Below are 14,079 nucleotides of genomic sequence, written 5' to 3' on the forward strand. Positions count from 1 at the left end.
GGCCGATCATAGGTGGACGATGGCTGGATGTGGCAAGGCTACCAATCCCGTACATTTCTGGAAATCTGGGAGACCCAAAGTCCAGTGTGGGATAAGAAATATCAAAGCAAACATTAAGAAAAAGAATATGAATTGAATTGGCAGGACTTCGTGATGCTTTGCATCCTGTTGGTACAGCATTCTTTTCAGTACCTAGTCTTTTATGTTGTTGAAAGTTTACGTCTCATCCCATCACACCCAGAAAGCAAGCTCTGCTTCTGCCTCCAGGATCTTTGCACTCGAATAGGGTGGACGGCACGAAAAGCAAACATTTGATTTTCCTTCCATCAATACATCTCCAAAGGAGATATCGACACCCCGAACCAGTCAAGGTTGGGCTGCAAGTCCTATACAATGTGGATGAGTCGCCAGCGACAAGCCATGATGACCCTCTTCGTCTCATGATGGATCGTCAAAGATCCATTGAGGCATTGGAGAATGATGCTAAAGGGGTCCTGGCACTTCGCCTACATGCATAATCGACGGTGACCATGATCCTGGAGAGTTTCTTATCGGGAATGGTCTCTCATTAGAGGTGGCCAAGTGCTGAGAGACTGAATCGAAAAATCTGGCTTGAAACCGGCTCATGTCCATAGCAACTGAGAGGATATGTAAAATGAACTTTATCGTGTTCTACGGGACTGGAAATACATTTGCATTTGCAGTTAACAAGAGGCTAAGGGGCTCACACTCACGCTCACACAGCGCGCAACACCCCGCCTGCATGCATAATAATTTCCAGCGGCTAAGTCTTTGCTTGAAGCAGAGTCTCTAATTCGTTCCACTGTCAGCAGCCAGTGGATCCACCCCGCTAGGCTATTGCCTCTGAATGGCGGTTGTTGGTGACTCTCCAGGCATGACGCTAGGAGGGCTATAGGCTCTAGTCCGTAGTAGGGAGTCGCGATAGAATTCCCACCTCACGGGCAGGGCTGCTTCTTAACCTGCCACTGGCACGCGTCTCTTACCGCGCTCTTCATTGTTACTTACCTACCTTACCTTTACTGTCAGCTCTAGTCCCGTCGCTTCTCATGAGGACGCTCTACAGGCTTCATTCTCGCCTACTGCTGCTTCATTTCAATGCAATAGAGTCCGCTGAAGCCTGCTATCTAACTCTACAGCGCGTATCGAGATCAGACAGGGCAGTTCACAGAAGGAGCGACGGGCAGCGAGCGACAGTACTTTGGCCACAGCACTGAACTGAAACTACCTGCCACGGTACCTGGCCTTACCTGCAGAATTGGATTGTCACCACACGCGACCGGCTCTCACATCTCCTCCTTTAACCCATTATTTACATCCACCTCGAGTACCAAGGACACGCACACAGCTGCAGTCGCCTTCTCACTTCTGTTCATATTCATTCATAGGCGCTCTTTCTTTTCACTATATTCTTCTCTATCCCGCCTTCTTCACTCTTCTCCTCCCGGTCCGATTCTGCAGTTTGTGGCGTTGCTGTTTCTCGCTCTTGCCTCTATCCGTTGCTTCTGCTTTATTTCACTGGCCTTTTTCGGCTGTCATTTTTCCTGCCCTGACAAACCCGTTCGCATGACTACAACAAACACGCATCAGCCATGAGCGTCAAGGCCATCAACTACTAATATATAATTACTTACGCCTTGTTTCTAACAATCGCGACTACGTACTGCGACGTTTCAACCCGCTTTGCCAACAAGCACAGTCACAACCACATTCTCGGCCATCTTCAACTGTCTGTCGCATTACGCAACTTTTCCTACCAGGACTGAGCACTGCTCCTCGGATCATCTCATACCGTCAAGGTATTGCTTTTCTCCGCCATGACCCAGAAAAAGACTTTTACAAGGACTGTCCCCTTTACTCAGCGCAACTGGGAAGCTGCTCATAACGCGAAAAACATGGGCGCGACCCTCTCGACGCCCAAGAGCCAAGATGACAGTGGCCCTCCACAAAAGCGTCAGAAGGTCTCAGTTTCCAAGTCCAACGGCGACACCTCACTCATTGATACAGAAGATCGCACGGCTCTACGTGTTGAGATACACAAGATTTTTCACAAGGACTCTAAGAAAGTCCGGCCTCTCAATGCTCTTCCTCCAGACGATATCATCAAAACCAAGGCTAAATGTCAAATCACCGTTTCCGATGTGAGTGGTGGCTTCACTCACATCCTATATCGCAGCAGCCAGAGCTGTGACATCGTCTCTCACACGAATCCGTCAGGCCCTCATCGGATTGCTTACATTAAGCCACCTAAGCCATTCCTTGTCCCTAAGGAAAGTATCTTGGTCAACAGGCAGGATGATCCATCCCATGACTTTTCGAACGCATACAGATTAGACGTCGAAATGTTTTCAGTTCAGGATGGCAACTGGCCGCCTCTGGAAGCCCATGAGCTTGGTGTCCCTGCAAGCCAGCAAGGGCCTGTCCAAGCAATTGCCAAGCAGAATTGGATACTGCATAGCGAGTTTCCCCAGGTTTTCGGCAGGATAAAGAAACCCGTCAAGCTCACAGCCGGATTCCACCCACAGCGCCATGAACGTCTGACTAATTACATCATGGATGTAGAATTGAAATGGGCCTCGGGTACCCGACGAATTGACAAGACTGCAAAAAACTGTATTACTGCTTTCGATTCAGACGGCGAGATTTACACCAATGGTGTTCTTGAACCTATATCTGATGATCTGCTCGATAGCGCGAGCCCACCCGAGCTTGAGGATGACATCGATGACACCAGCAGCACCCATCTCACAAATGATGTTCATGAAATAAACGGCACAAACGGCGTCAATGGCTTTCATGATGATGACGACGAAATGGGTGGTGTGAATGGCATCAATGGGGTTACGCATGAGGTTGAAGATATGAATGGAGTACAAGAGACGAACGAAGTGAACGGGCATGTTGGTGACGAGGACTCGTCGCATGACATCTCTCATGATCTGGAAGAAGAGCTAGAGGGCGACCACACCCCTAACCGAGCATTACGAAAACGGAATAACAAGCAATACAACTTGAAGGTACTGACTGCGCAAGCCCATGGAAAGGAGCGCAAAACCCGAGATAAGGCTGGGCAACCTGAGCAAGGCGAGGGTTTCGTCACGTATATGCTGTCAGCTAACGCACCGGTTCACCTACTCTCATGGCAGTGTTGTGCCTGTGGCAACGCTAACGAGTCATTGGACATTTTGAGAGCTCACCTAATGACGTACCATCCGAATTATGTGTACACACTGGAAAAGACGAGCCAAGGGCCGCTGTTCCGGATTACTCATGTTTCGGGGTCTGCAGTCTCGCCTTCGAAAGAGCTGCAGCTCGGAAAACCCACAAAACCGCTTGATCAGCAGGCCTATGTCAATGGCGATGACTCCTGGGTAACTTCACGCTATGGTCCAGATCACGTGGAAGATGTTGTGCGATTTTCACCGAAGCACAGCACCGAACGACAACTCTTTGGAAAGTCTGGCGAAAATCCTCCTCAGCCTCCAGCGGCAGTTCAGGCGGTGATTCCGCGACCGGAAAAGAAAAAGGTCATCATTCCAAAGTCTTGTCAGCCTCTCTTTGACCCTGTCAGCAAAGCTCGCCTAAAACCTGGCGAGGAGTTACCAAAACCCGTGGTCGATAATGCATGGTTGTTACAGAAGCATCGCGAAGATATCGGCGAATTCTCCGACGTCTCGAAAGAAGAGAAGGAATACATTCGCAGATGGGACGCATTTATTCTTCAGGAAAATGTCACATCTGGACAATATTTCAGGCGTGCTTGGGTCAAGTTTGTCAAAGAGAATGCTTCTTGGCTGGTGGGTGCGAATTATCGGATGAACGAGTATGGCAAGCACCTATGTGTTCTGATGGCGCGTGATGTCCTGGATAACGCTAGTGTTGAGAAAGCCGGGAAGCTGATTGATGAGGCACGAGCTCGATTGAAATCAGATGAGGATGCGAAGACGAACGGTACCAATGCAGCGGATGTCACGTTAAAACAGTCGCCTCGAGCTTCACAAATTACGAGAGGCGCGAATGGGTGTACAGTGTGTCAGCTCCCCGTCCTCGGACCTTCTCTACTCATCTGCTCAAACAAGGTAATGCCAATGCTATTTGACGGCAAGCCACTGCTAACAATTGTATAGAAATGCTCAAATCGACTGTATCATGCAAGTTGCATCGAAAACTCGGCATCCATTCCGGTCACTCGTCCCAAATGGCTTTGTAATGGGTGTAGCAAAACGGAAGGAACCTCCTAGAGCGGGGTGTCCATATCCTTGCGAAGCATCCCAGTACCTAGCTCAGCAAGCTTGAAAGGAGGCGAACGAAGCAGCACTGGTTCTCAAAGCGCAAAAGCTTCCCATTCGATGACTACGCGTCAAGCGCTGAGAAAGAGACGTGTGAACGTGGCTGTTGGGGAATCTGATGAGCCTACAGCCATAAAGAGAGCCAGGTTTCGAAAAGCTAACACGAAAGCGGCGGGCTCCAAAAAGAAGTGAAGAATTGCCTCGAGATTTTGTGGTGGGGAATATAGTCAGACTTGGAGATATCGTGAGCGGAAGGATGGCATTAAATTTATGTTTTTATAGTCGTTTCGGCGCTTATTGGGATCGGGACACTGATGAGAAGGCATGCCCGGAGTCGGTTGATCAGGATTGAGGTAGAGAGTGGATTGTTTCTGGCGTGGACATTGCTGGGTTTTCGCAGCTCATCTCTGTTGAGGCAGCTTGTACTGCAAACTTTTGGTGGTCTGTATTATATTACTATACTACCTGCATTTTGCTGTTTGTGTGCGTGTGTAACAAATTTCAGCGTGACGATGAAGGTGCAACCATTGCGATGACTACCTTGAGTATAACCACGACCAGGCGGGCATGCAGGCCTAGTTGAAGACGCTGCTTCAACGTAGAATTCAAGGGAATTGTAAACAAAGCGTGGTCGGTGCGGCTAGCATCTGGGCATATCTGCAACTCAGGGGGACTACCTAATTATACTTAGCTTGGTTGATATAAGCATGAACGGTTATGCAACAGTTTGATGATCACAACAGCAACTCCAACACAAGTAGTAATACCAATTCCGGTCTTGACGAAACGGCCTCAGGATGCACAATCTGGGAGTGGTCAATATGTTCTATTCGACAGATGCATTGTCGATGGAAAATTCAAAATACCATTCAGGTTGGTAGGCTGATTCACCTATTGCACCTCGCAATGCTTTGGAAGGCTGCAAGTCGAACACACTTGATATACATGTCGAAGAGATCTCTCTACCACTCGTTGATCAAGTCTCAAACACGCTGGGCGCTTGTCATAGCGGTTTCGGCCATTGCTACAGAAGTGACGTCCTCAGGATGATAACAGCATATGATCAAATCGATGGTATCACGGAATACTTTGTCACGGGACAGCATAACAGTCTGATAAACCATGTTCAGTGTTCACCGAAAGATGAGCTTGGCTTCTCACGGATTACGGCGGGTCCCATCAAGTAACTTGAGTGGATGTCTTGGTGTGAGGTTATCGATTCACATTTGAATCTGCTTACATGTGTGACTCACCCAGTTTGGGAATGACTCGGTATCATCATCATCATCAATCAGTCAAGGAGTTTGGAAGAAGTGGCTGGTAAATTCCAAGATATGGCCGATGACTACAGAAGAGGTATCGAAATGCATTTGATAGAAATTAGACATAGTGGCATGTTTTTGGATCTTGGTGTTTCTGAGGGAACTGAAATGCTATGCAAGATTAAAGACTGGAGAGAAACTCAAGCTCTTGATTTTCATGGATCAAACCTCTTCTTTACGCATTAGCCCTTTGAATGAAGTTGACTTGCTTCAAGTTGAACAGACCCCTCTAAAGGGATAGATTAATTCGAGATCTATTGAGGTCACAAATGCGAATGCCCAGCGAAGGATCGCGACAAATCTGAACGACCAGTCCAGATGTGATAGTGGAGGTAAGTGGTGGAGATCAGTAGAAACAGGGTCGATTTTTGAACGGCAAAGGATATGGTTCGAGGAAATGGCAAATGCAAGTTCAAATCATATTAAACAAAAGAAGAAGCCCCTGATAATATCTGGTCGCTCTTGGTGGTCCATTTTACGGCATGTATGACGAGCTGTTTGACGAGGCGCTTGGGGGCGTGACATGTAGATGGACAGTGTCTGAATGGCCATTTTCAGTATCCCAGTCCTGTTTATATCGCTTGTATTGCTCTTTCCAAGATACAAGGCTTCTTGGATAACTTGAAGGCTCTCTGCCGTTATTTCGAGCCAAGTTCTTTCACAGATGTACACATTGGGACCAGAACATATTGCATATGCAAAGAGCATTGGTGTGTTTGACTATCGCAAGTTGGAGAGCAAGGAAACATCTTTTGCGTATGGTTTAAGGAATGTTGAAGGTGATACGACCTTTCCAAGGTTGATGGCGAAATGATGAGGCCATCATGAGTTGGATGGGCAGTGTTATTGAAGCTCCTTGACATTAACAAAATGCCATAATTATTGTTAATACCGTGCCAATACGATCACTGACGGATGCTAAAAGTGATACTAACACTATAATCCAAGTGGGTGGCTTCATCATGGTCACCTCGCTGCCGCCAGCTCATGGGTGTTAGGGGCCGTTGACCAGCGGGTCAACATGGCATAAGCGACCCAAAGATTCTTATATGGTATATCGAGCACGGTGGCCTCAATAAATCCTGCGAGCTAATTCCATGATTTTCCGGATATACCACAGAAGTTGCCTGTAATCATTGCTTGACCACCCCCAAGCAATAGAGGCGCCCACTCAGGTCAACACACCAATCCATTACATATGAGATTGTGTTGTAGCGAAGAAATGTGAGAACCGCACACTCAAGTCCACGACGTGCCTTTTTATGATGTAAATCAACGAGAGGCCAGATCAGAAACATACCGCAGTGCGCAGTACATGATCAATAGCCTCATGTGGTCAGCATCAGCCAATCGCCGCGTTTCCTCCAAGAAGCAACCATGACTATACCCGCAACGCATACGCGACTAGACACACACTCAATCGAGGCCATTACACTTGTCTACCATTGAGGGTGCCATCAGGCTACGTTCCTCTTCACCCAACTCTGGCAAGGTCATACAGAGGCGAGTACAGGCTTAACAGCACAGTCAGTCTCGACAAAGCCACCGCGTTTTTTGTTTTTTTTTGTTGCGTCTTCCTTTGGGTGGTTCCTGGGAGTTTTTGAAACAACTCTCAGCGAGGCCCACGATGTCGGACATGATTCTTCCATTTCCACCCACGATCTGGTTGGATGCTATCCCACATTGCGACGCCTCTGTGAGGGAGGGCTCTTAGCTAAGATACCTTACTCAGCTCAGTCATGCTAGATTCATAACAGAGGCTTCACATTTTCGCTCTCAAACTTCCCAAGGTTGGTCCAGGTGTTGAGTGTTGAGCGTGATATCCATGGGCTGCAGACCATCATACTCCATCGATGCAACGCAATGCAATTCGAGGTGATGGAGCTCTTCTGCGGCAGAATTCATAGCCAGAATCAAGAGCGTTGGTGCCAGAAACAAAAGTGAACAGAGATACTTATTACTCTCACTCACTCTCCTGAAACTGTCGAATCCCAGATGTTGAAGCCTCGTTCACTCACTTTAGCACCCGTGCATATACTCCAAATGATGACCACAATCAATCACATACGACCAAAGGTAGTGGAAAATACGGGATCCCGTCCGCTCTCCCATAGTCAAGCCACTAACCGGCGGATTAGTAGTTGGGTCGGTGACGACCAGCGAATCCCCGCTGTTGTATGTTCTTTTTTTTGTGCAGATTTCTCATCTGAATCTGTGTTTTTGCCTTGATGTGACCGTGTATATTCGTGATATGGCTCGTCTTTTTGGCTGTTGGCTGGCCTCAGCAATTGGCCGCGCTAGTTTGTTCTGACGAATGCAGAGCTGGCACCGCATTGACTGGTGACCAATGGCAAGCTTGCAATGGGCAAGGGGTCAAGAACTGTTGGCTTTCCTGGTTTCTTCCTAAAACGAAAGACTGACTTATATAGTAGCTTTAACTAGAGGTTGAATCACACACTCAAGCCACATGGACTGTTGCACAGTTCCTCATTAGGTGAGAGACGATGAGATAGTGATACAGGGCCACTGACCACCTCAAGACTGGTTGCCGTTATCCTGATAGGAATGGGCAACTTGGTCATTAAATGCATGCCTGTCGACTTGGGTTAACTAATCACTGCCAATACAGCTCATACAAACAACCTATCAGAGCTACTACCTGCAACAGCCTCAAACTCGACCCTCATATCCCCTGAGCTTCAACATTACAGGGCATTTTGTGTTCATCTCCATCAGTCGTGAATAATGGCTCTGTAATATTGGCTCTCTCTGTAACCCCAGCCTTGCGTGACGGCTCCAGCACCAGAACCAGCATCCGCAGGCTGGGGTTATGCCCATGTACATCACACCTGAACGCCCCGGCTGCCAAGCACAAATTAACACATACGTACCTGCGTCTTCTAGTCACAAGTGAGGCCTTGGTTCCACTTGTCACTCTGTTTCTCTTTCAATACAGCCACCAAGCTCTCCAGAGTGATCAAGTACGCAAGAACACGAATCCAACAAAGGAATGAGATGACAAGTTGACCACTAACAACACAGGCATTGGCCTCGCATCATAGTTGAAGATCTGATTGAGACCATCTCGATCGATGACAAGAGGGACTTCTACGAGGGTGAAGTTGGTGTTTCAAACTGTCATCAGACACAACGTCGAATAGACTCAAACGAAGCAACTCTTTGATGCCATAGATCAACATGATGTGATATCAGTCCAGATATTTCGACATTTACATCAAACATTCTGAAAGGAGGACTTGTCGGAGTTATTCAGTTTTACCTGTAGCAAAGCCAGCAACTAAAAGCTCAATGCATCCCTAACCGAGAAAGTCTCATCGTGGTCACTCGTTTGATATTCACTCTACAACCATGTCCTTGGTGCATTTTCCAAACCTCAAGAAGCATGGTATTCGTCCTATTTTAGCCGTTGAGCTGCTCTGTCCCCGTTATAAACAAGATATTAAAACGCCTGGTCACCAACCCCAGTTCCCATCGATGGTACAGTCTGACAGTTCTCGTCTGTCAATATTAGTATCTGCCCTTGCCTTCCCTCCGCTTCTCCTTGAGCTCTGCCTCAGTCTTCTGTCTCTTTCTGCTCTCCTGGGCGATCATCTCACTCAGGTCATCGTCATATGCCCACTTGGCTCCGATGCCCTCTTCCTTCCTACCCTCCTCGAACTTGCGCCGCAGGTCGTCTTTGCTGATACCATCGTGGTTGTGCAACGAGTCGACATCAAGAGCAACGTCGATGTCGCCAGGCTTCTTGCGCTTGCGTGAATCGTCATCGGCGCCGAGAACAGGCACGCCTGCTCGTTGAGCTGCTTGTGCTTGCTTGAGGTCATATACCCTGTCACTGCCGAAGAACCCCTCGGCGCGAACTTGGCGCTCTGGCAGGATGGTGTAGGCGGATCGAGGAGCACTGGACTCTTCTGTGTCGTAGCCACGGCGCTCCTTTCGCAAGTCCATCTCACCAGCAATAGACGTCTCGACACCTTGCCCGTAGTCGGCCTGCACTGTGCTGGCATAACCACCGGGAGTCTCGAGGCCACTAGGTGTCTCTGTTCCACCAGGAATATCAGCATCTTCCTCCTCTTCGTCTTCATCTGACTCTTCCTCCTCCTCCTCTGATTCCTCCTCTCGTGGCTGCAGCTCACCCCACAGGTTCTTCTCCACAGGCTCACCGGCTCCCGTGTGCATTTGTGCCCCTCCTTGTCCACCCTGTGCCGCAAGACCGAAGACATCACCGCCAAACAAAGGCCTGTTGAACTCATCAACTGGGGGTTTGCCCCAACCGCCAGGATGGAAGCCCCATGAGCCTCCAGCGGGTGGTGGCGCATTCAGTCCAGGAATCTTCAGAGTAGGATAGGATGGAGGAGGCCCAAACCGTTGTTGGTTGATGAGCCATGGTGGTGGTGCGCCAGGAGGCATTCCCAGGGCTTCCTTAGTACCCTCGGTGAGGTCTCCCGGTCGGAAATGTTGGTAATCGACCTCAGACTCCTTGCCTTCATAGTAAACCTCACCAAATCGCGTCAATTCGGGCTTGGTCTGGAAACGGAAGAAAGCATCGTAAAGTTTTTGGTAATCGATATCAAGCTTGCCCATCTTTGGAGCAACACGTTCCCTCTGTTTCTGCTTCAACGACTGTTCTGCCTGTTTATCGAGGACGGCATCGCGCATCTCGGTAATGCCGGTTTCTGCGATGAACTGGGGTAGTCGGAAAGGTGGCTTCTCGATACCTCGCTTTGAAGACAGATACTCTCGCTTTAAGGACCAATGGGTTGGTACTGGCACGACGTTTCGTTGAGCTTTGATCTGGACAAGCAGTCGAGGGTCCGACGAGGATACGTCCTGCCACTCTACCACCTCAGGAACCTTGACCAACGCCTTGAGCTCTGCGATAGAGATCGTGTTGAGCTGCTTCTTCTTCTTTTTGGATAACTTGGGCTGTCCGTTGTTCTCTTCGTCTTCGTCTGGAATCTCGTCGTCATCCGCGTAGAACACTGTCCCTTGATTGCCAGCGTTGGCTTCCTTGGCGATCTCGTCCTCTTCCATCGACGCGCCGAATTTGTTAAAGATGTCCTTGTACATGGCATATGCGGGATCCTCCTCATCCATGTCAACTTCGATCGCATGACCATCTGTGGTGGCGGCATCTTCGGTTGTCGACCCCTTCTTCACTTCGAGATCTGTCGTCGTAGACTCGGCGGCATCGTTTTCTTCACGGTTGGTAGTCTCGACGGTTTCCTTGGTCTTTGTAGGGGTAGCCTGCAGCGCGTCAGTGGGTGATGTCGCAACGAGGGCGAGGAGACCAGGACATACCTCTGCTTGAGCCTTCTTCTGCTCCTTCTTCTTGGCCCTTCGCATCTGGTTCTTGGTCATCTTTGGGGCCGCCATAGTGAATCAGAGGCTGGCGACGTTGGCGTCGCGACCAGGGATTGTCTTTTGCTTGTGGTTGGATTAAAGACTTGCGTCGTGAGCTGGAAGGTGGCGTAGGACAAGGCGAGCGCGAGAATGGCCTGCTTAGGGTCCCTATTCATGCCCTGAAGTTACAGAGACAATACACACAAGAGTTGAAGGAAAGTGAGGTTGAAGCAAAAGCACAGTTGGATGCGCTAACAAAGAGATTGGTTTAGCTGGTGCAGGTGGAGACGACTTTTGCGCGACGCCTTCAAAAGTCTGTCTCCAGTCAACCTCAGATTAGCTGCTTAGCTTAGTTAGCTCACGTAAAACGAATGGCGGCTCGGGGCGGCTAAAGGTGCCTTATTAGCTTATCAGCGGCGGCTGCCGGACTAACCGCGGATAGAGGCTAGCAAGCCACGTAATGTTAGTTACAGGCTTATTACAGAAGATCCCAAGGGAAGGGCCCCTGTAACCCCCCGTGTGCAATCTATCTGGCATCGATTCGTCCTTCTATTGGAGCCCCTTGGTTTAATTATAGGCTGTACCTTGCTTATCCCACTTGCACCATTCCCACTTCGACGTTAACACCATCCATCCAACAGAAGCTACAGTACTTGGTTGTAACTTGGCATTCTTTTTTTCTCTTCAGCTTCACCAGCTTCTGCTCTGTGTTTGCATAGAGCCAGCAACGTCGCCTTCTTCGACCGCTGTCGTTTGTTCTCTTCCGCTTTCGTTCTCAGGCTTGGCTTCGTCATTCGACTTGCAGCTCGCGCCTTGGCCTACAGCCTCAGGTACTTGGGAGATAGCCATTACGAGTCGACCCTTCGATAAGCGATGAGCATACGTTTTCGTCGACGATTATAACGATTTACTCGAATCTTGCCTTCGTCATCTGTCACTCGTTATAAAACCGATTCAAATCAATTCAAACCGAACACGCAACCTTAATATCTGGCCTTTGCGCCGCAATTTAATCTTCTCTCCCTTCTTATCACTCTCCTGTGATGGAAAAGTTCCCCGACTTCATCGATACGCCCCTGGGCGAGTCACCGTCAGAGAGCCCTTTGAATCCTCCCGGGTGGGCAAATGGCGCACCTCCTCGTCCCTCAGATCGATGGCGACCCGCCTCGAAATCAGATAATGGCTGGTCAACGGCTCCTCGAGGGCACAATCGACAAAAGAGCCTCACGGATGCTATTCGTACAATAAGAGGTCGCAATGGCAGTGTTAGCCAGAACGCCCACGAGATCGCCGATGCCCTACGTGCCCCCGTCTCTCCGAAGCTTATTGTACGCCCTTCTTCCCGAGCCCCAAGCCAAATGTAGAGTTACCAGTTCAAAGTGCTGACCTGATGTTGCGGTACACAGATTCTGTGCCTGTTGTGGTACACTTCGTCTGCCCTTACAAACACCTCCTCCAAGTCCATCTTGATAGCCTTTGACAAGCCCGCTACTTTGACGCTGGTCCAATTCGCTTTCGTCTCCTCGTTATGTATCTTCATGGCATGGCTTGCGACCATCTTCCCAGTCTTGCGAACCAAAATTACAGCTCTCAAGCACCCGATTCGAAAGCCAACTCGCGACGTTATCAGAACGACTCTGCCTTTAGCCGCATTCCAGATCGGTGGCCACCTTCTTAGTTCGACAGCTACCTCAAAGATCCCTGTGTCACTTGTCCATACCATCAAGGGTCTTTCACCCCTCTTTACCGTTCTCGCTTATAGAATCGTGTACGACATTCGGTACCCCAAGACGACGTACCTGTCTCTGATCCCTCTCACATTCGGCGTCATGTTGGCCTGCTCGGGCAAAACGACCTATGGTGGAGAGCTTATTGGTGTTATCCATGCTCTTTTGGCTACCGTCATCTTCGTTACCCAAAACATCTTCTCTAAGAAGCTCTTCAACGAGGCTGCTAAAGCTGAGGCTGAGTCGCCCCATTCACTACCTAAGAAGTTGGATAAGCTCAACTTACTTTGCTACTCTTCTGGCATGGCTTTTCTTCTCACATTGCCCATCTGGCTTTGGTCTGAAGGATTCACTCTTCTCATGAACTTCTACCACGAGGGCTCGATAGACTTGAATGAGCAACCCAACTCGATGGACCATGGAAGACTCACGCTTGAGTTTGTCTTTAACGGTGTCTTCCATTTTGGCCAGAACATTCTCGCCTTCATCCTACTCTCCATGGTCTCCCCTGTTACCTATTCAGTAGCAAGTCTCATCAAGCGTGTGTTCGTCATTGTCTTGGCTCTGGTATGGTTCAGGAGTCCCACAACACCCCTACAAGGTGTGGGCATTGCTCTCACCTTTCTGGGTCTCTACTTGTATGACCGAACAAAGTCTGGCAACAAGGCCGATCAAAAGGCTCAGTCGATGCAGATTAAGCGATCATCGATTCTCCCCATCACAAATAATGGACTGCGCCCAACACCTATCATGGAATCCCCTCAAAGTACTGAGCTCAACGCCCGTTCTTATCCCTACCATGAAGGCTACTTTGGTCGGCCGTCTGCGGCAGAAGATCCAAAAAAGTCAGACGATGGTGTTCCTCGCAGCCGTACTCCTGGCACTGGTAACGGAGGCTGGCTCCCTCCAGGAACTAAACAGGAAGACACATGGCAGCCAGGCGATCGGGTTGCTGGCGTTGCATGAGCGTTGCATGATATTTCTCATGAGTATGTGTTAGATTGCGTATTTCTTTGGTGAACAGATTTGGTGTTTCGAATTCAAACAATCAAAAAGATATGAGAGCTAGAGTTTCTCGTGTAAGGTGTTGTTGTTACTTTATGTCCCGATATCTAGATGAAGGGCTTTGGGTTCCTGTATGACATATCATGGGATGGCGTTTTTTGTTTTGAGAGACAAGACACAACGACACTTGTGAGGCCCTCCTTTTGTCAAGGGAGCGCCGGATGCAATGTATCATTAGGTGGATATGGAATGATAATGCTGGACTATTTTGGATAGATGAGCCTGCGATCACAGCTCGAGCGTGACGTATTGACGATCTGGTTTAAAATCTTGCTTGATATATGCTTTAATCGAGAT

At 48.9% G+C, this 14,079-nt stretch overlaps 3 protein-coding genes across 3 annotated transcripts; 2 read left to right on the forward strand and 1 right to left on the reverse strand.

The window, feature by feature from the left end:
• Positions 1-1,662: 1,662 nt before the first annotated feature.
• Positions 1,663-4,440, forward strand: FOBCDRAFT_51950 (uncharacterized protein). The gene is made up of 2 exons (XM_031189887.3): positions 1,663-4,097; positions 4,146-4,440. Exons 1-2 carry the CDS (start codon positions 1,836-1,838, stop codon positions 4,257-4,259), a joined length of 2,376 nt encoding a protein of 791 aa, XP_031033872.3. The 5' UTR covers positions 1,663-1,835; the 3' UTR covers positions 4,260-4,440.
• A 4,448-nt stretch (positions 4,441-8,888) lies between these two features.
• On the reverse strand, positions 8,889-11,331 carry FOBCDRAFT_264039 (uncharacterized protein). The gene is made up of 2 exons (XM_059611335.1): positions 10,949-11,331; positions 8,889-10,894 (listed from the first exon to the last, which is right to left on the reverse strand). Exons 1-2 carry the CDS (start codon positions 11,021-11,023, stop codon positions 9,158-9,160), a joined length of 1,812 nt encoding a protein of 603 aa, XP_059465795.1. The 5' UTR covers positions 11,024-11,331; the 3' UTR covers positions 8,889-9,157.
• Positions 11,332-11,609: 278 nt separating this feature from the next.
• Positions 11,610-14,016, forward strand: FOBCDRAFT_51958 (triose-phosphate transporter family-domain-containing protein). The gene is made up of 2 exons (XM_031189889.3): positions 11,610-12,318; positions 12,397-14,016. The coding sequence occupies exons 1-2, from the start codon at positions 12,034-12,036 to the stop codon at positions 13,681-13,683; spliced, it is 1,572 nt and encodes a 523-aa protein (XP_031033874.2). The 5' UTR covers positions 11,610-12,033; the 3' UTR covers positions 13,684-14,016.
• Positions 14,017-14,079: the final 63 nt, after the last annotated feature.

Source organism: Fusarium oxysporum, chromosome IX, assembly GCF_013085055.1.
Source record: "Fusarium oxysporum Fo47 chromosome IX, complete sequence".
NCBI lineage: Eukaryota > Fungi > Ascomycota > Sordariomycetes > Hypocreales > Nectriaceae > Fusarium > Fusarium oxysporum.